Here is a 24,970-nt window from a genome sequence, read left to right on the forward strand (position 1 = left end):
ATTGTGTGATTCCCTTTCGAACCTTGAAAATGTCATCAGAGCTGTACAAAATCTCCCCTGCCAGTCTGAAGTACCTTGAGACCCCAGAACTATGGAAGATCATTGAGTCAGACGGTGAGCTCGCGCCCCATGCCAAAGACATTGTGCAGAAACGCTTCATTAACTACAACATCTATACCGTCCCAAGCGCGAAAGCCTTCAAAAAACTAACCGACCACTCATCAGATCCCATCACCGACATTATCAGGTACGACCGCGTCAAAACCCTGAAATGTCTCGTCGACACCGGCCTCAACCTCCAGCACTACAGCCGCAGTGGCTGGAAGCTCCTCGGACTGGCTCTCGCCTCCAAAGCCGAACGCATCTCGCGCTACCTCATCGACACTTCTTCCCCTGAGGACCTTTGCGGACGCATAGGCGCCAGCAATGACTCCGAAGACGGCGCCTTCCTCTCTCTCGCCGCGACCTGGGATGCATCGATCTTTCAACATTTGTGGGACCGCGTTCGACACATCCCCAGCAAGCAGCGGAGATTGTCTGACGACGCCGTGTACGCGCTATGCAAATTCTGCGACGCCCGTCTGGCGGAGCTGCTATTGGCTGATGGGATCGATCTGGCTGCGTTCGTTCATGGCGACTCGGGCGAGACGGCCTGGCATGCGGCGGCGGAATGTGCCACCGATCTGGAGTTTCTGAAGTGGATTGCTGTTCGGTCGCCGGGGACTATCAATGAGAGGACAGTGGAGGGTACGACGCCCCTCATAAAAGCTGCGGCTTGCAATCGCTTTCCGGAAATTGTTGTCTTTCTCCTCTCGCGTGGTGCTGATCCAGCGCTTGTCAATGATGCGGGTGAGACTGCGGCCAGTCTGGCACAGCGGTATGGTAACCAGGCTTTGGTGGATTTGCTTACGGACAAAGAGTAGTTGTGTTTGTTTTCTCTTGGAGTATAATCCTGTTTGCATTGACTGGTTGTTTTGTTGACTCGTGGGCTCTTCCATATCGTCTGTCTGTTGTCTGTGCCAATGTCATATCCAGTTTGAAAGCATATCTCGATTCTTTAGCGTAGCTTCATCTTGTATCACCGCTATCCACGTAATCGTCTTAATACCTGAACTTTGATGCATATGCAGGGATGATCTAATCTTGATTCGCTGTCAGGCAAGGGTTTGATGCATGAAATATGCGTCTCCCCCTTGTTCAGTCGGTGAACTGGAGGTGATTCATCGACCCTTGCCCCGCCATTTCTGCAAACCGACACCGAACTGTCCATTGCTTAACTCCATACGTAGTTTAAATTATACCCCGAGATCCTCGATACTCACAGATGAAGGTCATTATAGTTGGCGGCGGAATCGCTGGACTGGCGGCTGCGATTGGACTCCGTCGTGCCGGCCACAAGGTGCAGGTAAATCTCTGTTAGAACAGGTTGAGTTGAGAAGAACTAAGCATGACAGATATTCGAACGCTCCTCGTTCCTCCGTGAAGTCGGTGCCGCAATCCATGTCCAGCCAAACGCCTCCCGGATCCTCTTACACTGGGGTTTCGACCCGAGGAGAGCTCGCCTTGTGACAGGTCTTCGAACGATGGTGGTACCAGGAACATCGCTCACATCGAACGTCGGCGTAGATTGCTCCCACTTTGTTAAGACGTATGGTGCACCCTGGTATCTGGCTCATCGGGTCGACTTGCACTCCGAACTGCGACGCCTGGCGACCACACCCGACGCGCCCGGAATCCCCGTGGAGATCATCCTGCGATCTGAGGTCGTTGGCTTCGATGCTGAGAATGGGTCGATCACTTTGGCTGATGGGTCAATTCATCGAGCGGATCTTGTCGTCGCCGCGGATGGTGTGCATACTACCGCCATGCACCAGGTCATCGGCCATGCTACCCCGGCTGTTGCTACTGGCTCCGCTGCGTTTCGGTTTCTGATTCCGACGGAGGATATCCAGCAGGATCCTGAGACCGCGCACCTTCTGGAGGATGGATTGATGAGGATATACGTTACGGAGGGTGTGCGACGACTAGTTTGGTATTCGTGCGCCGAGTAAGGCTCTCCCCAACCATTGAGTATTGTACGCATCAACTCATGAGGATCAGTAACACAGTTGAGAATTTTGTGGGTATTCATTTGCATGAGCATGGCGATGGTCAAAAGGAAGGTTAGTATCCATATCTGTCACGTTCATTATTCAAATACTGACCGTCTGCGGTAGACTGGACCTTGTCCGCCGACGTCAGCGACGTTCTCGCTCAGTTCCACGACTTCCACCCGACGCTTCTGAGAATTATCAAGTAGGGTCGTTGATCATCCCAAAACATGCGCTAACCAAGCACAGAAAAGCAACAAGCGTTAAACGATGGCCGCTCCTCTACCGCGATCCCATCCCAAAATGGAGTCGCGGACGCCTTGTGCTGATCGGCGACGCAGCACACCCAATGCTCCCTCGTACGTCATTCCCCATCGTCCTTTTCAAGTAGCTTACCGCTCCAGACCAGGGCCAAGGCGGCGCCCAGGCGATCGAGGACGGCGGTGCCTTGGGAGAGATCTTCGCTCGCATGCCGGATCACCCGACCCAAGACGAGATCCGGGATCGTCTAGCGCTGTTCGAAAAGGTGCGTGTTAGTCGTGCGTCTATAATAACGATATTCTCCAATGCCGGACAGGAACAGGGGTGGAAAGTCAAGGAACGCGCGGCGCGGTATATGCCGGAAGGGGCCAAGATCCCTTCCTCGCCGCCGGAGTTTATGGAGTATAATTTTCGCTGTGATGTGCTGGAGGAGAGTCGGCGTCTGCTGGAGTTGTATCTGAGCGATAGGCCAGATGTTTGAGTACTCTGGACTATGCACTATACGGTTGTGTGCATTCTCTGATTTGGACGAGCACATATCTGTAGGTTTATATATGTAGTTCGGAAGCATTGAAGAGACAGTCAATACATATATGATGGAGCATGTCTCTGATATTCATAGAACTATGACTTCACAAGCAGATCTGTTGTTATTAGATTCATGATTGTGCTTAATATTTATAATGAGGGAACATACCAAGAAGGGCCTTCCCACGCAGGTGTCTTGCACATATAGTCAAGCTGAGGTTGGCCAGTTGACGACCCGCAACAATGTCTTGGACTAAGCAGCAAGGTGCAGGTTGCTGCCCAAGATGGAAAATACCTCGCGGCAGCGTCAATATAAGAAAAGGTGTCTGAGCCCGGGTTGCAATTCAGTGACGCATGGCTCGAACTGTGTACAATTGGGGCGTACTGACATGTATATCCTCTACCGAAAAGAAACCTTCAGCTTAGGTCGATACCTTAGCCTCTGCATGATTGAAGTGAATATGTATAGAGCGGATATAATAACCTTCGTGGCAGCAGCTGGACCTTCGCGAGCAATCAAGTATCCAGCTCTTCGGTCGAGATGCAGCACTAGTTATTAGTATAGAATTAATAAAGTTTCATCAACCAATAGGGCTGGTAGCTCAGTGGTAGAGCGTGAGATTGCAAATCTTAAGGTCGCGTGTTCGATCCACGCTTAGCCCTTTTTTTTTCCCCTACAGGATTTACTTTGACTCCCTGTCTTTAGCTTTTTTCTAATCTAAATCCATTATTTTCCGCCTCACATTTTCTAATCTGCTGTGGGTGCAAATTCTTGAAGACCGGTTCGCATTGTGAAAGTCTCTCAGTTCCTTCGGCCTCCCATATATATCTACCAAATGAGACATAAATCTCAGTCCATTTGGGAAACGTAGACGGTCTACTCATACTCATATATCTTGTAAGACCGAAAATTGAATCTACACTCTAGATATCTAACAAAAGTCATCGTACATGAACATACAAAGGAAATGAGCCGCCGAGGCCAGTTGGTATCGGTAATATACATCCCACCCAAAAAGTGTCCATCCTTCTATGCACCTAAGCCCTCCCCGTTTTCACCTCATACATAGTAGTAACCTGTATCCCTCCCTCGGAGAACTTGCCCGACTCTTCGTCCACGTGCTGGCCATGACCGCCACTCACATCGTTCACATAGGTCGGCCCACTCTGACTCTGCTCGCGCAGGATGAACTCGTCGCTGGCGTGATCGCCCAGTTTACTCATGTTCGACGCCAGGGGATCGGGTTTGGATTTGCCGAAGACGGAGAGGGAGTAGCTGCCGCTTGCGCCGTAGCGATGGACGTTCTTGGAGGAGAGGTCCTTGGAGGAGCCGAGCCAGACGGAGGTGCTGAAGAGGGGTTTGATGCAGGGGGCGTTGACGGCGATGAGTGCGACGAACTGGTTGGTTAGTTGTCATTCAGGCAAGTGAGGGAAGGGGGCGTACGGTCTCGCGGATGGCCCAGATGGTGCTGGTGTTGATGCTGTTGATGCTCTGCAGGGAGAGAATGCAGCGGAGGAGGGCTGCGCACATGACGAAGACACCGCCGCAGAGGAGGACGCCGATGACGAGTTTTCTGTTTTTGTTAGGGCCAGCGTCTGCAGGCTAGAAAGTGATGTGCGTACCGGCGCAATGCTAATCGAACTTTTGCTAGCAGGGGAATCGGAATCGAGACAAGGACGGCATCCGTTCTGCGATGGTTAGTCTCTCGTGGCTTGGTTTCTTATATGCGACTTACGAGACGTTGGTTACGGCGAGGACGAGGTAGTTGATTCGGTCGACAGTGCATTGTTCTATGTGGAGTCAGATCCCATCGTCATATGCAGAATTCCAGTGATGGTGCCTACCTCCTGGATCCGGGTATATCTGCCAATGCTTCTGGATCGGGAAGCAGTGGAAGAAGATGGTGAAGATGACCGCGACATAGGAACACAGGCACACCACAGCGTTGATCTTGACGAGCTTCTGCTGCATGAGACCCAGTCTACTATGGTTAGCATCTCGTCTGGATGGTGACGGGAAACATACGTCAAGCGGTTGTAGAAGAACAGCATGCAGGCCTTGAGACACCAGATGAGGGTCACATAGCAGGTCCATCCAGCAAGCAGGCATTTGGAGCCAATGACAAGACTCTCGACCTGCTCTGGGGTCATGGCGGCTCGCTGAGCATCAGTGAGGCCAATGTTGGCACCATGTTGGCCTGTTCAGTCAGCCGATTATCCATCGCGATCGGTCGAGACGACGTACCAATGAGTTCCAACATGGTGAGTTCGGCCTGCATATCTCTGTCAGTGGATGGAGTCTCATTCTGCCAAAGATACGAGAGAACCCACGGTCCAAAAGAGCAATGCGGCAATGGCAAAGTAATCATCGCCCTGCCAGTTCTTCACTCCAACCACCTTCCATCGTGCAAATATTCGACCAAGAATGATGAGAACCCCGATCCCGTATTCCGTCCAAGCCTCCTTCTGAAACGGAGTTGCCTGTCCCATTTCGGTAGACTGAACAATGAGCAAGAACAGGACGTGGGACGCTTCAAGGGATCGTACGATGTCCGATGTTTTGGATGCTGTATCTTAAATGAACCAGCGCAAGGTGTCTTGGATGGAGCTTGCCATTCATGCAGCAGGAAGTTGACTGGTCCACCAGCATGGATTGTTAGTGGATCTGCGTCTGGTAAAATATCTTCAAGCTTTGTCTTCACCAGGGCATGGAGGTGCACGTCAGGGGAAACCCATCGACAGGATTTGGGTTCGGAGTACGATCATCTAGGTTTACAGACTTCCGAACCAGAGCTGTGGCTCTCGTTCCCTGGTTAGGATGGATAGAATTATGGTAACTCTCGTAATAGTGGAAAATGCCGGCAGAGAAGGGGACTCGTTGAAATGATCTACATAACAATAAGATGTCTAGTCGACGCCCATACGTCCTGTCTCGGCATGAGACAATGTCTTGTTGGATTGGCGGGAGGACCTTCCAGGATCTTGGTCAATGGTGCCATAAGACTACAATGGATCATTAAAGCTTGCTGACCATTATCTTCTAGACCTCTGTCCAGTCCTTGGCTGACGGCGATCGTTGAAAGTCTAACACACCCCTGACCAGGGTTATTACTCATGAAAACTGTATTAGGGTTCACAAAGAATGCCTTTGTTGACAAGTCGATGCTCCAAGGCCGCACACTACGTTCGAGCCATTTGCTCTGCTATGCCATGAGCTCTAGGTATTGTGCTGTCTAGAGAAACTAACATACTGTCTGTCCGTACTTTGTGCTTATCTAGGATTCCTGGGTGCAGCATGTGAAATAGTATTGGCTGATGTGGGACCGGCAATGGAAAATACGAGGCTATGGCGGTTGCTGCTTTTAAGAACGCCATATCTGCTTCTAGGCTTTTACGGTAGCCTGCACGATGGGAGAATTTGTTCTTTCCAGCCGCAAATGTTTAAGGCGAGCAATCTGTGGCATCTGAGTGGTGGTAATTGCCTTCTCTCTGTGTAAGGAAATGCATCGCATTCTTACTTCTTCGTACACACAATGGTACAAAGAACTAAGGAGAGAGTCTAGACTAGACTTAATGACAGTTCAAGTAATGTCCCAGGCTCGTTTTTAAAGTTGATTGGCTTGGGCCAGTGCGGCATAAGCTTCCCCAACAGTCCATAGCGAAAAGCTACCTATCCAGACTCCAGTACGGAATAGCTCCGTATGAGGTGAGAGAAATTGGAAAAGGCCGGCCCCATGTTTTAACTCCTAACAGGTTAGGCATCTGTGCTAGCCCGCTAGGAACAAATTGCATTTACTAAATTGACACTTCGGAGCTCGGAAAGTGGACTCAGCATGAGACATACTCTGTAGGCCCATTGTTATTATTTTCGTGTCCAAGCCACAAGGCACAACGGCTTACCAGAACGAGTAAAAGAGCGGCCGGCCACTGTCGAGGAGCGGACGTCTTTGGCCAAGGCGCATCGGATCGATCCACTATTTTCTGGGGTGATTTCCAGAGGACTCAGTATTAGTCACGCCCGTTGAAGTTTGAGGACGGCGTATGCCGAGACCTGTCATACGTGTGAGCTGAGAGCTGCATGATGCATTGGCGTTGTGTTCTGCAGATGTCCGATTCACTACAACGTTTCTTTTTCTACTTCGTCTTGGGTTGATGATCCCATCTGTACCTAGGAATAGAACTCCATGGAAGACGACGTGTCACAAGCTGTCTGTCTGTCACTCTATCTATGGGAATGATCGCCGGTTCCTCCCGCCAAGGGGAAGCCAGCAGGGATGATGCAGAAGTTGACACACACTAGATATCTGGAGACCAATTCCTTTCTCCCCGAATGCCGTATTGTTGCCAACTCAGTTCTGGCCCCCATCCCTCTGGTTATTGACCCGTTCATAGGAAGACGATCGTCGACGCTTCCAGGCTTCCCAAGAAAGATCCAATCAGAAACCATTATAAACGACCATATTCGCCCATTAGGCCAATAGAGTTCAGCCGTCACGACGGTCAGGACACGGTGTATGGTTTTCCGGGAGCAGCACCATTTTCCTCGACATGCGAGTAACTTCAGAGTCGACCCTGCTCGTACATGCTGCAGTTTCCCCTCGGATTATGGTCGGACAGACTCAGGAGTGGCAGAACTGAATGGCGCGGTGACACGAGAGACCCTAGCTTCGCCTTTACCCCTCTTGCATATGAACCCTGTCAACCATAATAAGGGGGATTTTTCGACAAGATGATACTCCAGCCTGACGTTGACACTCTTCTCAAACTCAATTTCCAGACAGACAGACGGCATCATGGGCTCGATTGTGGATACGCAAAATGAATATGACTACATCATCTGTGGGTGAGTATATCACCCAGGACCAGGTATGCCACTCGTGGCCACTAACTCACTATTTACAGAGGAGGAACCTCTGGTTGTGTAGTCGCAGGCCGTCTTGCTGAGAATCCCGATATCAAAATCCTCGTCATCGAAGCCGGACAACACAATCGGGACCTGGAAAATGTACACATGGCCGGAGGGTATGTGATTACCAGGGTGAACTTTTACCTCATGGCTAACTCCCTGTAGATGGTCAAATAACTTTGACTCGGAGACCGACTGGAACCTAATCACAAGCCCAATGCCTGGAGTCGACAATCGGCAGGTGAAACTGAGCCGTGGTCGGTTCCTCGGCGGTTCTAGCGGATGCAATGGTACACTGTGCATACGAGGTGCCAAGCAGGATTACGATGACTGGGGACTGGAAGGTTGGAGTGGCGAGGAGTTCTTTGCTGCCATGAGAAAGGTATTTGTTCATTACGAGAGTAGTTTGAGATATACTGACTGCGTAGGCCGAAACCTTCCACTCCAAGCCGTGGTTCAAAGCGGACGAGAAGAGCCATGGGTATTCCGGCCCACTGCACACCGAGCCTCATGACCTTGCCCCTATTGCCAATCTCCTGTTGGATTCCTTCGTTTCACAGGGTTTGCCTCTACACCACGACATGTTCAGCACCGGCGACGTACCCCATGGATGCGGCCACGTGCCTCGAACGGTATACATGGGCATTCGGTCCACTGCGGCGGACTACATCACCAAGGAATATCACCGCAATAATGTGACCATCCAGACAGACACCACCGTCGACCGCGTCGTGCTCGAACAAGGTCCCGATGGGCTCCGAGCCACCAGCGTCATCACTCAGCTGGCAGATGGGACGCCGCGCACATTCCACGCGCGAAAGGGAATCATCGTCTCTGGAGGGGCGTACTGCAGTCCCGCCATCCTCATGCGCTCTGGAATCGGTGCTCGCCAGGAGTTGGAGCAGCACGGCATCCCCTGCCAAGTTGATCTCCCCGGCGTGGGCAAGAACCTCATGGACCACCTGGTAAGACCATCCCTCCGCCCACATACACACGACACTCACATCGCAGATCGTATTCATGTTCTACGAAACCGAAAAAGAAGGCCTCACGACCGACTTCCACGTCTACCACGACAACAACCTCGCCAAAACCTACCAGCAGTGGAAAGAACACAAGTCCGGCTTCCTCTCCACCTTTCCCTTTGGCTCCTTCGCATTCGCCCGCATCGACGACCGTCTAAAGGACGAGCCGCTCTGGCGCGAAGCCACCCGCCAACCCGGCCGCGACCCCATGGGCCTCACCCCCAAACAGCCCAACATCGAGTTCTTCACGACCGAGTGCTACGGCGGTCCCAAGCAGTACAACCAGTTCCCCATCGACCACAAACACGCCTTTTCCATGATCGCCGAGCTGTTTGCGCCCAAGTCGCGCGGCACGGTGACGCTCAAGTCCAAGGATCCAAAGGAGAACCCGGTCATCGACTGCAACTATCTGTCTGAGCCGCTGGATCTGCTCGTGCTGACAGAGGCGTGTCGCTTCGGCAATGAGATTGTTATGAACGGTGCGGGAACAAAGGATATCGTCAAGGGCTCGTGGCCGCCGAATCTCAAGCATCATACGTACAAGACGAGGGAGGAGTGGATCCCGTACGTCAAGGAGCATGCGACGACTTGTAAGTCACCCGTACTCGAAACTGGTGCGCACACACGTAACTAACGAGATAGGCTATCACGCTTCCGGTACATGCGCGATGGGCAAAGATGACAATCCGATGGCGGTGCTGGATAACAAGCTGCGGGTGAGGGGAGTTGTTGGCCTTCGGGTTGCGGATTGCAGTGCCATGCCTACACTGCATGGGGGACATACTCAGATGCCTGCATATGGCATTGGGGAGAAGTGTGCTGAGTTGATTGTAGAATGAGCAGAGAGAGGTTCAGAATATGAAGATATTTCATTAATTTGTTATGTATGTAAAATCTATGTTTACTATCATACAGTGGCAGGAGCTATTCTACTGAGCAAGATCATGTGATCAGATCTCCACCATACCAAGTATAGCCATACACCCCCAGATTTAATTAATAAGGTCATAGCCACTTCCTAATTAGGCAGTTAATCTATGATTATAGCATTAAGATCTACTATTTATGGCACTCTACTAGGCTAAGCCCAGCACCTTAAAGAATTAGTTAAACTTTAGATAACTGAGCAGCTTTATCATAAGATCTATAATTATCTTATCTATTAAAAGATATTATAGGAAGACCTGATTCTTAACTATTATATCTCTGATCTAATGATAGTTAATATTAATATACTTACTATGTGCATGGAATTGAGCATTATAGGCTAGGTCTATAGTAGGCTAGCTATTAGTATTAATCTGCATGGGGTGTATACTATTAAAGCTAATATCTTTAAGGAGATAGGTAAGCTAGATAGCTTCCTTTATAGTATGAATAATAGTAATATATTTAGTCTTATATATAGATAAAGAGATAACTAATTATAGCTTAGAAGCCTATAAGATAGGCCTATTATTAAATATAAAGATATATCTAGTAGTTAAATAGCATATATTAATACATCCTATATAATCTATATTAATATAGCTAATAATAATGCCTAGCTTACATATAATATCTTTTATGTTATGAGGCTTATAGATGATTCTGATATCTAGGGTCTAATAGAAGAATTAAATAAGATGAATAAGATGCTTAAGATATGATTTATTAGGATTTATAGTATATCTAGCTAGCTTCCTAATAGTAAAGGTAGTATCTAGCCTAGTCTATAGTATTAGATATATAACTAAGCTAACTCCTACTCTATATCTCTTTTTAAGTTTAAGATTATATTTAATAGGCTTATCTAATTTAACTAGCTAAGCATCTTCTTCCATGGGCATTACTATAGTTTTAACTAAATATAGATTAAATATATTAATAAGATATTAAAGGTAAGTATATTAAGATAGCTTAACCTATCTTTTCTTAATATCTAGATCTATCTTCATGCCTAGATAATAGGTAGCTAGGCTGATAAGTAAAATATTAAATAGTTTACTAATAGCCTTACACACCCCCTTAGCAATCTACTTAGAAGGTCTAGTAATCTCTATATTATTAATATATAAGATAAGGAGCACACTATAGGTATTAAAGAAGAGGTATTTATTAATCTTAGATAGCTATAATCTAATCTTAGTAACTCTACTATAGAAGATAAGATACTAGGTATATATAGATTACTTTAATCTATATAAAGGAAGTAATAGTCAGCATATATAGCTAGATTTATTATTAAAATCTTATAGTTATTTTATATAGATAACTTTACTATTAAAGAATTTACCCTATAAGAATGTAAGCTTGATATCTGCCTTAATATAATAATAGCCTAAGATAGCCATAAGCATGAAGAATAGGTGGATAGTAGCTAGCTTTATAGTAGGTAAAAATATCTAGTTAAAATCTACTCTAGGTATCTAGGTATAGCCTTTAGTAACCTATCTTATCTTAAATTAGATAATCTTATTATTAGTACTAATCTTAATCTTATAGACCTAACACCCCTTAATAGCCTTATAGCTAGTAGGCAGGGCCTTAAGCATCTAGATATCTTATTTAATAAGATTATCTACTTTTACTTTTATAATATTCTACTAATTATCTGCTTTAGGAGAGTTAATTACCTCATAGAAGGAAGAAGGCTTAATAATATTAGTATAATTATCACTAATATATATATACCTAATAATAATATAATTCTATATATACTTTTCTATAGCCTTAGTATTAATATAATGCACCCCCTATTCCATAAGCTAAATTACTTCTAGCTAGGAATACTCTAGAAGGTCCTTAACTAGCTTACTAAAGAGGCCTCTATGCAGGAAGTTAGTGTCCTTAGTAATGCTAGGACCTACATCTATATATATCTATAGTATAGGAATGCTGTCCTCCAGTCTAGGTAGATTAGATATAGTAGGGTCCTAGCCTTTAATAATATCTTAATCTAAATTATTATTACTAATAACCTCATTTAGATTGCGGTCAGTAGGTGGAATGGCTAGTAGATTAATAAATTTTCTATAATTATTATCTAGATCTCTATAGAGATCTGGATCACTTCCTTCTTTAAAAATAATATTATAGGTATATTTAACTTTATTAGTTACTAGTATCTAAATAATATATTACTTGCCTAGGCTGGTGTAGCCAACTAAATAGCAGTAAATAGTATATAGATTAATCTTTATAATACCCTGCTTAGATTTAATTTTATTAATAATAATAAGATATCTAACTAAACCTAAGATCTGCAGAGAGCTAATATCTAGATATTTACTAAATTATATTTTATATAGAGTTATATTCTTACCTTAAATAGGTAAAATATTCTTAATTAGAATAACTCCCTTTATAATTTTGCCCTATAGTTTATATAGAATAGTCTTATCATCAATGATAGCATGAACCTTTATCAGAATAGTGTGTATAAGATATTCTATAACTAGATTCTGGCTATAAGCATATAGTGCTATAAGTTTCTATTTAATAGATTTAGCTCTAGCCTATGCTTAATTCTCTTTCTTAACAAATTCTCCTCTATTATTAGTATAAATAATCTATATCTTAATGCCTGCACACTCCTCTTCTTTAATAAAGAGCTTAATAAGTAGCATCACTTAATATCTATATTTAAGTAATTAGATAATAACCTAGCTATTAAACTAATCTATAATAATCATCTAGTAGTAAGCTCTAGTGATGTAGTTATCTAGCATATTATTATAGCTACTACCTATATTAATAAAGATACATTCCCTATATTACTTAACAGGAGATATAGTAATATACCCCTTATAGACCATTACATTAGCTACTATATAAGATTTATAGGCATGCTTGGGAATTAATAGTCCCTTAATATCTATTCTGTTAACCATTTTAGACACACAAATAACATTAGGAATCAATAAATACATAAAATAATAGTACTAAGTTATTAAATTAACCTTATCTTTCTTTAATGTGTGAACACCAGCATAATTATTATATAGTAGATCTAAAATAAGCATATATTGCTTACTTAGGACCTCTTATCTAGTCTAGATATAAGTTTTAATATTAGAATAAGATTTTACTAATTCTTACTTAGCTCACTTGCAATCTTCTTACAGCATATGATCTTACTAAGAGAATAGTTAATTATCACCTCTCTTAGGGTAGTAAGGGAATGCTATTAGCTATATCTTAAATAATATATCTAGCTTAATTAGTTTAACTAGCTTATTAGCCTTAATAGCAGTGTTACTTCCTATAAGGTGAAGAATGTAGGTATTCTAGATAATATCTCTATATCTAATAATTATTTTATCTAATAAGTAAGTGATAATAATACTATCTAGTAGAAGATTAACTCTTAGACCCTTATAGCCTAATCTAATAGTGCCTAAAAGGTTAACTACCACCTTAGGGATATAGAGAATATTAGTAATAATAATATATCTAGTATATCTACCTGGATGTGTAAGATATAAGATAATATCCCTAATTAAATCAGAATATATAATTTACCTTATTACTATCTTAATACCCTATTTACATAGCTTCCTTAAGCTATCTATAAAGTTTGCAGGTGTTATAATAAAGTGTTTAGTAGCTCTAGAGTTAATTATCTAATTACTAGTGCTGGCATGCAGGCACAGAGCTAGATTAATAGTAATAATTGCTATCTGTATGTCTTTAATATCTTATTTAACTAATTAGGAGGTAAGGATGCCATCATCATTAATTAAATTATTATTAGTAGGGGTAAGGACTCTGTTATCTTCATTATTAATAGTATAGAAGGTAAGCATTATTTCTTTAAGCATTAAGGTAGTTAATTATTAGCTATTTAGTATATCATTATCAGTACCTATTATATAAGCATGATTATAATAATTAGTTTAATTTAATTAATTAGATAAATTCTTCCTGTCAGGCTTCTTATCTAGATTTAACTCCTAGTAGTTAGGCTGCTTATAGCCTATTTTACTATAATAATAATACTTCTAGTTCTTCCTAGTTTCCCAGGGAACCTTGCTGTTGGAATCTTTCTAGTCATTAGAATTAGAATTAGACTAATTTAATTAATTTAATTAGTTTAATTTATTCTTAGAATTACTACTCTTCTAAGCTAGCTTCTTCCCTTTCTATACTTTCATAATATTTATAGATAATATATTAAACTTTATATATATCTCCTCTTAGATTAGGATCTGCATAATACCATTAAATATAGTAGTTTTCTTATTATAGTAATTATTAAGATAAGATATAAGGAATATCTCCCATATCTTACTAAGATTATAGAGTAAGAATTAGATCTTAATAGATTTAGGAAGCTACTTACCTTCCTTAAGGCTGTAATTAAATTTATTAAGTATAAGAGATAGCTTTAATATATAATCTTAGATTCTATTATAGCTATTATATACTATATTAATGGCTATCTGCAGCCCCTTAAAGGACTAGACATCTACTATTATATTATATTTCTTATTAAGATAGTCCTAAATAGCTTTAGATAATTCCAAATTAATTACTTTATATCTAATAGTATAAGATAGGGTAGAATATATAACTCTATAAGCTTTATTATCTATCTCCTCCTAATCCTAAATTACCTTTTCTATTCTCTCTTACTACTTAGAAAGCTTAGTATTATTAGATAATCTAGTCTAACAGCCTACTTCTTACAGCTCTAGCTTCTTATAAGTTCTATTAATAGTCCACTAGACCCCCTAGCTATACAGGTAAGTCTTTATAGCTTTAGACTATATTTAGTAGGAATCTACACCCATAAGTAATGGTAGCTTATTAAGATCTACTTAAGGCATCTTAAAGAAAGGTTTAAATAAAAGAATAAGGTTTTAAACACATCCCTTAAGGGAATAAGGTTTTAGACATATCTAAGGATAACTACCAGGCTTCTACACCTATAAGGATTCTTAAATATAAGAACCCTTGCAGGGCCCTGTTAATTAAGGTAATAAAAGGACAGTTTCTATCTTAGGCAGAATATCCAGCCTAGATAAATATTTTAGGCAGAATATTCACCAAAAGAGGCTTTTGAAAGTAAAAAGTAGTAAAATAGCTTAAGGAAAGAACTTAGGAATGATTCCCTAGAGCTCTCTAAGAGGCTCTGGGCTTATAACCTATAGAATGAGCAGAGAGAGGTTCAGAATATAAAGATATTTTATTAATTCATTATGTATGTAAAATCTATGTTTACTATTATACAGTGGCAGGAGCTATTCTACTGAGCGAGATCATGTGATCGGATCTCTGCCATACCGAGTATGGCCACATTGATCAAGGAGACTTGGTAATATAGCCTTTGATCAATTCCGGTATATATTTGGCAGGTATCGTAGTAGATCTAATTAACTGGTTACATTTATGTTGCAACTGTCCGTCGTCAGAGCTGTAGGGATGTATAAAAGAGAATTTGGATTTTTGATGAGTATTTATTTCATACAAAAAATAAGGGGAAAGTGAGCTGAGTCGTACAGGGGAAGGGAAAAAAAAAAAAAAACAGGACTAAGCGTGGATCGAACACGCGACCTTAAGATTTGCAATCTCACGCTCTACCACTGAGCTACCAGTCCTGGTCGGGACAGAGCGGAAAATATTGTGTATCATCACAAAGCAAGCAGCAAGGAAAAATTCTGCAAAATCAGGATGCGAGTCATACCACGATCTAGGTGGAAACGTTGCATAATGTTTGTCTGGAGAAATGATCGAAAGTTAATGACTACTGGTTCCTTGTCCATGAAGACCAGATAGTACTCGTAGGATGTTGTTCCTTGGCAATGCTTGATGATCCATCCACCGAAAACGGTCACCGATCTCCATTCAGGAACCTCTCCTCTACGCTGACAGATTACATAGAAAATGTCATGAATCTGTAGGGCTAAGAAACTCAAGCACTCGTGTTCACTAAGGTGGTGTTAACTTGAACCGATCCACTCTTTTGCTGTCTCTTTTACATAATAGTTTGCCTCTTCCGGGGTGCACCCGTCAATTTCTGACAGTTGCATCTCCACCGGCTAGGCTCGGTCCAGGAAAAAAGACACAACTGAGGGGCAGAAATTTTCATTTGCCATTCGAGCGCATTTTCTCACTGCGACCTTGACGGCTGTCTAACTGCACTTGCTACCTGACTGGCATCATGGCTGTTCAAGACGAAATGACCCCTGATGCCAAGGGTCTGGAGGTGTCCAGCGCTGAAAAACGCCGCCGGTTGGCAGACAAGGTCCGTTTTCGCTCGAATAAGGTAAACTCGCTGCGAGGCGACCACCACCACAGCGATGAGGAGAGCAATGAGGAGGTACAGGAGTCGGAGACGCCCGATCTCAAGCGGCAGTTGAAGGATAGACATTTGCAGATGATTGCCATCGGTCAGTATCTGATATCTGATCCTCTGCGAGAAAGAAAATCTAACAGCGCTCAGGAGGAACAATTGGAACCGGTCTGTTTATCAGCAGTGGAACGGCCATTGCGCACGCTGGTCCAGTCGGGGCTCTGATCGCCTACATCTTTGTCGGGACGATCGTATACTCGGTGATGACCTCGCTCGGAGAAGTCGCGACGTATATCCCCACCGCCGGCGCCTTCACCTCGTATGCAGCACGACTGGTTGACCCCAGTCTGGGATTTGCCATGGGATGGGTCTACTGGTTCAACTGGGCTTCGACATACGCGGTGGAATTGACGGCCACCGGAATGATCGTCCAATACTGGAATGAGGACTTGTCGATTGGCATCTTCATCGGGGTGTTCTGGGTGTTCATCACACTGCTCAATTTTCTTCCTGTCGGCTTCTACGGAGAGCTCGAGTTCTGGTTCTCGGCCATCAAGGTGCTTACCGTGCTGGGTTTCATGATCTTCGCCATCTGCATTGATGCCGGCGTAGGCAAGCAGGGCTACCTGGGGTTTCACACCTGGAAGGAACCCGGCGCGTTCGCACCATACCTCATCGAATCGAATGTCAATACTGCCAAATTCGTCGGATTCTGGGCCGTCCTGATTCAGGCCGGGTTCTCCTACCAAGGCACCGAGCTCGTGGGTGTCGCTGCCGGAGAGACCGAGAACCCCGAGAAGACGGTCCCCTCCGCCATCCGCAAGACCTTCTTCCGCATTCTCATCTTCTTTGTCCTAACGATCTTTTTCATCGGTCTGCTGGTCCCCTACGACAACCCCAACCTGGTCACTGCCACCTCCAACGCCTCCGCCTCCCCCATGGTCATCGCCGCCAATCTCGCCGGCGTCCAGGTTCTCCCCGGCCTGATCAACGCCGTGCTCCTGACCGTCGTCCTCTCCGCCGCCAACTCCAACGTCTACAGCGGTAGCCGCGTGCTCCTCGGTCTCGCGCGCGAGGGCTTCGCACCCCAATGGTTCGCCAAGGTCACCCAACGCGGCGTGCCCTACATCAGCGTGGCCTTCACCGCCGCCTTCGGGCTCCTCGGCTTCCTGAACCTCTCCGAGTCCGGCGGCAAGGTCTTCAACTGGCTGGTCAACATCTCCGGCGTGGCCGGCTTCATCTGCTGGGCATCCATCAACGCCTGCCACATTGCGTTTATGCGCGTGCTGGCCGCGCGCAATATCTCCCGCGATACCCTGCCGTACAAGGCCATCTGGCAGCCGTGGCTGGCCTACTACGGGCTTTTCTTCAACGTGCTGATTATCTTCACGCAGGGGTTCACCGCGTGGATTCCGACGTTTGATGTCTCGAGTTTCTTCGTCGCGTATGTCTGTCCGATTCTGTTTGTCGTGCTGTATCTGGGCCATAAGATCGTCTTCCGGACGACGCTTGTGGATCCCCTCGAGGCGGATCTGGATACCGGACGCGTCGAGACGAAGAGTACCTCGTGGGAGACCTCTGCTCCGGACAAGGGGTGGTTTGAGAGGGCCAAGGGTCGGTTTATTGGCTAGCAATAGTCACTTGTACAAAATATAAATAGACATGACATAGATATATATATATAGATTGAATGACATTAACTGTTCCATACTATATGCTTCTATCCAATACCACCCGACTACTCCGTACAAACGCATCCATCTTTTAGTATATAGTACAATACATCTGCCAAGATCAAATCCACCGAAACATCCTCGCCATGGACGCAAACCCACCTAAAAATGCCGTCACCCCGGTCAGCACCACCAACACCCCATACTCAGTCCCATACGCCCCAAACGCCTCCGCCTTCCACCCACCCACCCTCAGCAGCGCCTCGCTCAACGGCCCACTAACCACATTCCCGACGCCGCGGCCCGTCTCCAGAAACGCAAACACCATGCTCACATGCGCCGAGCGCTCACTCTTCTGCACCTCATGCGACAGCGCCGACCAGGAGGACGAGTACCCCCCCGCAAAGAACCCATACACAATGCAGAAGATGTACAGCGTCGCCATGTGCGTGGCTAGGCCCCAAAGCAGAAAGACGGACGCGACAGCCCCCGCCGAGGAAAGGAGGATGCATTTCGTGACGTGGTGGCGGTCGGCCAAGTAGCCGGTGAAGATGCAGCCGAAGACGGTCATGAGGTTGAAGAGGGTGACGGTGAGGGAGGCGAGGAAGTCGCTTGCGCCGAGGGTGCGGGCGTAGGAGGTCAGAAAGATGGAGGGGATCCAGAAGCCGATGGCTTGCATTGTGTTGCCGAGCTGGTAGATCAGGTAGACTTTGTCCCAGAGGAAGCGGAGGCTGAGCTGGCGGAGGTGGGAGTGGCGGATGGGGATGCGGGGCTTGTGGAAGATCATGAAGGGGGCGGCGAGGAGGAAGAGTGCGATGGAGCAGGCGCGGAGGGTGGTTTGCCAGCCGTAGCGGTTGAGGAGGGTTTGGAGCATGAGCGGGAAGAGGATGCCTGTGAGGCCGGAGCCGCTCTGTACTAGATTTAGTTGGGAGTGTTGCTGTTTGGACGAAGAGGGAGCATACCCAGACGATGCCGAATGCGAGGCCTTTCTTCTCGACGAACCAGTCGGATAGGAAGAGGATGGACGGGGTGTAGGCTAGACATCCCCCAATCCCGTATGCCACTCCCTGCGACATGATCAAGTGGGTGACGTTTTTCGAGAACGAACTCAGGCCCAGCGCTAGACACATGATGACGAATCCAGCGGTCGAAAACCAGCGTCGAGCCCGGGGGAATGCAAACATGATGGCGATAACAATGGGTGTGGGCAGGTAAGCCAGCCCCTACAATATTCCATGTCAGTCTCGGTCTGTATACATGAAGGATATCTGACCATTGCGCAGGTCCCAATGGACGCAATCTCAGTCGAATCCGAGAAAGGCTCATGAGTTCGATAATAGTTCTCAAAGACCCCGAAGGATTGTGCGAATCCTCTCATCCGTCAACTTCTGCTGCTTCATCTGGACGATGTGAAGACGACTCACCCCATACTATACCTTCCACCATGAAACAAGCTGCCAGAAACAGCCATGCTTGGTATCCTCCGTCAACTGGCGGTAGCCGCGAGTTGTCCAACTCATCGATGTCGTCCGAGTAGTCGTCAGACGAGGTCGGTATGTGCGAGAAGGTCTCTTTGAAGAGCGCTGGGGGTACTGATTCGAGCTCGTTGGCGGCCATCATAGTGCATGGAAACGAGCAAGCAGGAAACAATCCCAACCTTGAAATAATAAACCGTCTCGTGTCAAACGATGAGGCAGGATGATGAAATACTCTGCGTTGGGATCCACAAGGGTCCGTATAACATCAGGTGAGGCGTGTCCATGACCGTGGAAGCCAGGGCAAGGAAACGTGAGTAGTGCAAAGACGGAGAAAATAGAACCTGCTATCATCCCTTCTGGCGTTGTCACTCCCGGAGAAGCTTTATGATAATGCTGGTATGTAGGATGTCCCCGAGGGAATGAAACAAGGACAGATCCGTGTCGATCAGGTCAAGCGCCGTGCCTTTGGTATGTATACCTAGCCCGTTTGGGATGATGCGGAGCTCCCCTCTTCTTGACCTTGGGCTGGGTTTCAGTGTTGGAAGTCCCTGCCAGACTATTCTGCTTGCTGTGAACATTTGCCAAGTGGGTTCGTGGAAGCTCGGCCTATGCTGACTGCTACTCAGGTCGCTGTGCCTGGATCGAGGCTTCTATGCATTCTACCGGAGTCAATATTAGCATGTAGACGGTATACGCGGCCAGACGATGTGGACAACCTGATACACGCTGCATGACGTCTGATCGGAGCAATTGGAAGCTCCAGGTCAGTCATTGATATGAAACAGCCGAACCATGAAACTTGCCTATGAATATGATACAGCTTGCAGTACTCCGTAGATACGTTCTATTTCCGCTTCAAAGCCAAGTAGTCATTGCCAAAGAACAAGGAATGATCTTTCGTCATATCTCCGTTCCACTTGCCCCAACCTGTAGGAAAGGTTCATTCGGCGTAGGAAGCTTGGAGCTCGGGGCTCTGAAAATAACTCTGACGCTCGGCTAGTTGCCAGCTCTGCATTCTTCAGCAGTATAAGCTCTGAGATATGTGGGGAATCGGAAAGGCGCTTGATCCTCTTGCCCGAACAAGGAGTCGAGGATCGACCTGCTGGACACTGGACAGCAGGATCACAACGCGTGTGCTTGTCATGCTCATTAGGTAATGGTTTTCTTCTCCGGTGCTCATTACTCATAGGTAACTCTGAGTGACATGCCTTCTGATTGATGCATAGATAGTAAGTCTGGGTTCCATATATCTAAACGTCTTTACCAGTTTGACCCGAGTCAATAGACTACGGCCTACAACTGCCAAAAACAGATATCAATAAGCTCGTTCTATTTTCGACCCAAGTACAAATGTACTAGGTACTAGTCTTACCAGCTCGTTCGAACATGTTCAGTTCGGTGACATTCCAAGCGAGCGAGGGATGAGCGCCTGGAATGCTTGTGCTCACTCCTACCAGGTTATAAGCCCTCCGTCCGAACACCCGGATAACGTTGATAAGCACTTTTCCTCCGATGTCCAGAGGCTCAATATTGCCGTGACACAGGTCGTAAGAATACGTTTCTTGCACCTGTCACTCTCGTTTGCTGTTGTTGTGCAGCCTCGCAGGACACCTGTGCAATCCCCTGTCCCTCATGGATGTAGAGCGTTGCAGTTCAATCGCTAGCAAGAGGTTCCTTAGTATACTGCCGAAGGCAACCCTCGAAAGACAACAGCATGATCTGGCACCCCCCCTTAGACAGTCACCCAGTCAATCCGGTCATATGGATACTTAGAGCTCTTATTTAGCCAGCGTTGACCATTGCAACAAGACACAGCCTGCAGACCTGCACCACTGCTGCCTCTCACTGACAGTTGGCTCTGTCGGCCTTACGATGCCATGGTGGGGCCTGACAACATATATATGCTCCACTACATTGATACTTCGTTGTGAGGCGGGATTTATTTAGGTCTTTGTAAAATGGTAAATGTTTGCAAGACTGAAATGTATCTATCAAATCTGACTGTCTAGAAATCCGCCGGCTCAGGTAACATCTCCGGTGTATCCTCACGATACGTATCCGTAATCAAATGCGCAAAACTAGCAGACCAGGCCACACGCGGCGACAAGTACTCCAACCCCCACAGATCAGCCACAAACTTCAGGATAGACGTATGCGTGAACTCGCCCGCCTGGTCCGTGGGCTTGTTCTGCACCACACCCTTGCCCACCCACGGGGACATCAGCACCGTCGGCACCCGGATCCCCAACCGATCAAACGCAAACGTGGAGGCCTTGCCGTCCGGCGCTGTCTCGGTGTAGGTCAGATCATCACCTGCAGGCACGTTTTCCGGGGGAGGGACATGGTCCGCGAACCCGCCGTGCTCGTCAAAGGTGAGGATGAAGAGGGTCTCGTGCCACTGCGGGGACGAGCGGAGCGCCTCGTAGACGCTCTTGATCCAGCCCTCGCCCATATTGATGGGTGACGGGGGATGGAAGGACATGTACGAGCAGCATTCCGGGTTGATCCAGGTGAACTGGGGCAGGGTGCCGGCTTTTGCGTCGCGGTAGAACTGGTCGATGGGGCGGACGTTGGTCTCGCCGAGTCCTGACATGGCGGTCCAGCGGTAGAAGAGCGCGTCCGGGAGAAAGCCGGTCGTGTTGGAGTAGTTGATCCAGCTGATGTTGTTGGCGGAGAGCTGCTCGAAGATGGAGCGCTGGGGCAGGGCCGACCTGTCGAAGTCGGCGTCGTTGGTGCCGTGGCCGTGCGACGTGCCGGACGTCAGATAGGCGCGGTTGGGGTTGGTTGGGCCGGGCACAGCGGCGAACCAGCGGTCGAAGAGCACAAAGTTCTCGGCCATGGCGTTGAAGACGGGGACGTGCTCGGGGGTGTAGTAGTTGATGACCTCGCCGGCGCGAGAGAGGTCGCCTTCGATGCCGTACGAGGCGATCTGCTCGGCGACGAAGCCTTGCATGTTGGCTGAATTGAGGTCGTAGTCCGGATGGTACGTGCTGTACACTTGCTGGTTCCCACCGGTCATACTGTGATCGGGATCATCCGGGGCGACATTCTTCGCCGTGGGCTTTGCGCACACCATCGGTGAGTGGGGATCGGATACATTGGCCGGGTTGCAGTACTCGCGGGTCACAAGACCGTCAATACTGGGGTTGTATGTGAGTCCGCCGGCGTAGTTGTCGAACGACAGGTTCTCCTGCACCAGAACCACGACGTTCTTGATCGGACTGGAGAGTCTGCTCTGGGGCACATGCGGCGCAGCCCCTGCGCCAAAGCCCAGCGCGAAGAAAACAGCCAGCGACAGGACGGTCATAGTAAACAGCAGCAGCGAGATGGCGATGATGGTCCACCAGGAACGGGACTGTCTGTGCGACGCCCAGATATTTATCTCCTCGGGTGGATCATGCGGTAGCAGATGCTCCGTCTCGTCCGAGGGGTGTTTATCTGCTGGGAATGATGCATGTGCATCTTCACCTGCTTTGGGTTGCATTTTTGGCGGTGGTTCAGTAACCCTTTGTGAGGATGTTGATGAGAGTCTTGAGAATGACTCGCTGTTGCCCTGGAAGATCATCCTCACCTCGGACGTGGGGTTGATCTTGGCTGCTGATCTGATCTGATCATCCGGCATCCACTCGCCCGTCAACATGTGAACAATGCATCATCTTATTGGGTACAGCAGCCCTAGTGCCTGGAGGCTAAACGACGCGTGGCTGGGGGACGATGACTCTATTGGTCTTGCGGCGGGGATTTGCGGGTGTGCTCCACAATTCGGACATGATATCCTCATTTGCTGGATGTGCCTCTATTCACTATCGTACACTTCTTTCTACACATTTGACGAAGTATCTAAATTATATCACTCCTTTAATTTTTCTCCTCCGGCTCGTAGTCCATCTTCGACTGGTTATCCTGTGCGTCCCCCGGTTTTCTGCCCTCTTCAGCCTGTCCAGCCTCGGTCTCAGACTTCAAAGGCAACTGTTTCTTCTTGACAGTGCGCCATTCCATGGTCACTGCACCCACGGTGGCAAGACAGGCCATGACGAGTCCAACCTGGAAGCACACCTGCAGTGAGTCGTTATAAGCCACCAGCGAAGCAGCGCGGTCCTCGACAGGAACGTGGTCGAGAAGCTGGGTGGCACCTGAATTCTGCACCATTTGCGGACTGATCGCCAGACGCTTGGCCAGCTGGTTGCTGAGCACGTTCTGGCCAACCGACGTAAAGACAGCGCCAAAGAGTTGTTGAGCAAAGAACATGAGCGAGGCGCCGATGGCCACCTGCTCGCGGGGCAGTACTGTCTGCGCCGCCATGTTCGGTATCTGGTTGCAGGTGCCGAGGCCGAAGCCGTATAGCACCTGAAAGCCGATCCACTTGCTCTTTGGTGTGTGGACCCCGAGAGTGGTGAGTAGTCCGGCGCCGATGGAGGAGAGGAAGACCCCTAGCATCAGAAAGGGCGTGTAGTAGCCGATGCGGGAGACTAGCTGGCCGGTGAGAATGGACGCTACAACCACCGGGAGGAGCATAGGAAGGAGGCGGATGCCACTCTCGACGGCCGAGACGCCGTCAATCACCTGGAACCAGATGGGAAGATAGCAGACTGTGATCCATTAGCCAGCGGATCACTAGTGTAGTTTGAAATTCCAGCCGACTCACCGAACAAGATGGTATGTGCGCCGAGACAGCAGGCCGCCCAGAAACCGGAGGCGATGCTCCGTTGCAGGAAGATGCGTGGTGGCAGCGTCGCCTGCTCTGGCTTCCACACCTGGATCAAGACGAACGCGATCAAAAGCACAACGGCCAACACCAGCAGAGCGACGATCCGACCCTCGCTCCACTAGACGCGGTCAATACCACTGGCCAACAAAGGCAGTGATGAGAAGACTTACCGCGTACTTGGTACCACCCCACTGCAGAGCCAAGCAGAGACAAACGATCCCAGGAATGATGGCAAGTATTCCCAGACCGTTCAGCTGACGCAGCTTCTCCTTCAGCGGCTTCTGGGTGCTCGGACGGTCGGGAATATCGAGAAAAAGAAGGATGACCACAATTACCACTGCTCCTAGGGGAAGCTTGATATAAAAGCGCCATCTCCAGGTGACGTTGGTGGTGAAGGCGCCGCCAACCAGCGGGCCAGCCACCGAAGCAACCCCAAACACAGCCCCAAAGAGCCCCTGATATTTGGGCCGCTTGTGCAGTGGAAGCGCAAACATGATGATAGTCATGGCACCCGAGGAAATGCCTCCAGAACCCAGGCCGGCGATGGCTCTGCCGAGAATGAACCCGATCGAGTTTGGAGCCGCGCCGCAGAGGGCCGAACCGACCTCGAACAGGACAATGGACGTCATGAAGGTGGCCTTGATGCTGAAAATCGTGTATATCTTCCCGAGCAGCAGCTGAAAAGCACAGTTGGTGAGCAGGTACGCCGTGCCATACCATCCAATATCTCCAGCTGAATGGAACTCGTCGGTGATCTGGGGAATCGCGGTCGAGATGATGAGCCGGTCCTGCAGTGGTCAGTATAGAGAGTCGATCTGGACCGGGTTTGATTCAGCACACCAGGAAGCCAGGAACATGCCAATAAGAATCGAAATTATCAGCAGAAAGAGCTTGAGGCCAGTGGGATAGACAATGTCATCCTTGTCCTTGTCATCTTCGGCTGTGTCGATGGGCTTCTCTTGAGACATCGTCGTATTTGATATTAAGCAGTGGCGAACAATTGAAGAGGGGACTAATGGGCGTTA

At 47.4% G+C, this 24,970-nt stretch overlaps 8 protein-coding genes and 2 non-coding genes across 10 annotated transcripts; 5 read left to right on the forward strand and 5 right to left on the reverse strand.

The window, feature by feature from the left end:
• Positions 1-29: 29 nt before the first annotated feature.
• Aspvir_009468 (ankyrin repeat domain-containing protein) lies at positions 30-923 on the forward strand (the record flags this gene model as incomplete). The annotated part of the gene is made up of 1 exon (XM_043272612.1): positions 30-923. One exon carries the CDS (start codon positions 30-32, stop codon positions 921-923), a length of 894 nt encoding a protein of 297 aa, XP_043128547.1.
• A 401-nt stretch (positions 924-1,324) lies between these two features.
• Positions 1,325-2,832, forward strand: Aspvir_009469 (putative salicylate hydroxylase; the record flags this gene model as incomplete). Its single annotated transcript, XM_043272613.1, has 6 exons — positions 1,325-1,405; positions 1,455-2,047; positions 2,101-2,162; positions 2,217-2,295; positions 2,340-2,449; positions 2,495-2,832. 6 exons carry the CDS (start codon positions 1,325-1,327, stop codon positions 2,830-2,832), a joined length of 1,263 nt encoding a protein of 420 aa, XP_043128548.1.
• A 638-nt stretch (positions 2,833-3,470) lies between these two features.
• Positions 3,471-3,542, forward strand: Aspvir_009470. Its single transcript has one exon. It is a non-coding gene; the product is annotated as a tRNA-Cys (tRNA).
• Positions 3,543-3,917: 375 nt separating this feature from the next.
• On the reverse strand, positions 3,918-5,369 carry Aspvir_009471 (uncharacterized protein; the record flags this gene model as incomplete). The annotated part of the gene is made up of 8 exons (XM_043272614.1): positions 3,918-4,277; positions 4,324-4,453; positions 4,503-4,568; positions 4,616-4,670; positions 4,725-4,861; positions 4,906-5,077; positions 5,125-5,152; positions 5,211-5,369. 8 exons carry the CDS (start codon positions 5,367-5,369, stop codon positions 3,918-3,920), a joined length of 1,107 nt encoding a protein of 368 aa, XP_043128549.1.
• Positions 5,370-7,672: 2,303 nt separating this feature from the next.
• Aspvir_009472 (GMC family oxidoreductase) lies at positions 7,673-9,649 on the forward strand (the record flags this gene model as incomplete). Its single annotated transcript, XM_043272615.1, has 6 exons — positions 7,673-7,722; positions 7,782-7,901; positions 7,951-8,167; positions 8,214-8,750; positions 8,797-9,400; positions 9,453-9,649. The coding sequence occupies 6 exons, from the start codon at positions 7,673-7,675 to the stop codon at positions 9,647-9,649; spliced, it is 1,725 nt and encodes a 574-aa protein (XP_043128550.1).
• Positions 9,650-15,319: 5,670 nt separating this feature from the next.
• Positions 15,320-15,391, reverse strand: Aspvir_009473. Its single transcript has one exon. It is a non-coding gene; the product is annotated as a tRNA-Cys (tRNA).
• A 563-nt stretch (positions 15,392-15,954) lies between these two features.
• Aspvir_009474 (putative amino acid permease (Can1)) lies at positions 15,955-17,717 on the forward strand (the record flags this gene model as incomplete). The annotated part of the gene is made up of 2 exons (XM_043272616.1): positions 15,955-16,183; positions 16,237-17,717. The coding sequence occupies 2 exons, from the start codon at positions 15,955-15,957 to the stop codon at positions 17,715-17,717; spliced, it is 1,710 nt and encodes a 569-aa protein (XP_043128551.1).
• A 163-nt stretch (positions 17,718-17,880) lies between these two features.
• Aspvir_009475 (putative MFS monocarboxylate transporter) lies at positions 17,881-19,376 on the reverse strand (the record flags this gene model as incomplete). The annotated part of the gene is made up of 4 exons (XM_043272617.1): positions 17,881-18,669; positions 18,722-18,982; positions 19,033-19,130; positions 19,184-19,376. 4 exons carry the CDS (start codon positions 19,374-19,376, stop codon positions 17,881-17,883), a joined length of 1,341 nt encoding a protein of 446 aa, XP_043128552.1.
• Positions 19,377-21,242: 1,866 nt separating this feature from the next.
• On the reverse strand, positions 21,243-22,721 carry Aspvir_009476 (putative phosphatidylglycerol specific phospholipase; the record flags this gene model as incomplete). The annotated part of the gene is made up of 1 exon (XM_043272618.1): positions 21,243-22,721. The coding sequence occupies one exon, from the start codon at positions 22,719-22,721 to the stop codon at positions 21,243-21,245; it is 1,479 nt and encodes a 492-aa protein (XP_043128553.1).
• A 374-nt stretch (positions 22,722-23,095) lies between these two features.
• Positions 23,096-24,913, reverse strand: Aspvir_009477 (MDR family MFS transporter; the record flags this gene model as incomplete). The annotated part of the gene is made up of 4 exons (XM_043272619.1): positions 23,096-23,826; positions 23,883-24,063; positions 24,116-24,733; positions 24,857-24,913. 4 exons carry the CDS (start codon positions 24,911-24,913, stop codon positions 23,096-23,098), a joined length of 1,587 nt encoding a protein of 528 aa, XP_043128554.1.
• Between the last annotated feature and the right edge of the window lie 57 nt (positions 24,914-24,970).

The sequence above is a fragment of the Aspergillus viridinutans genome (genome assembly GCF_018404265.1).
Source record: "Aspergillus viridinutans IFM 47045 DNA, scaffold_8, whole genome shotgun sequence".
Taxonomy (NCBI): domain Eukaryota; kingdom Fungi; phylum Ascomycota; class Eurotiomycetes; order Eurotiales; family Aspergillaceae; genus Aspergillus; species Aspergillus viridinutans.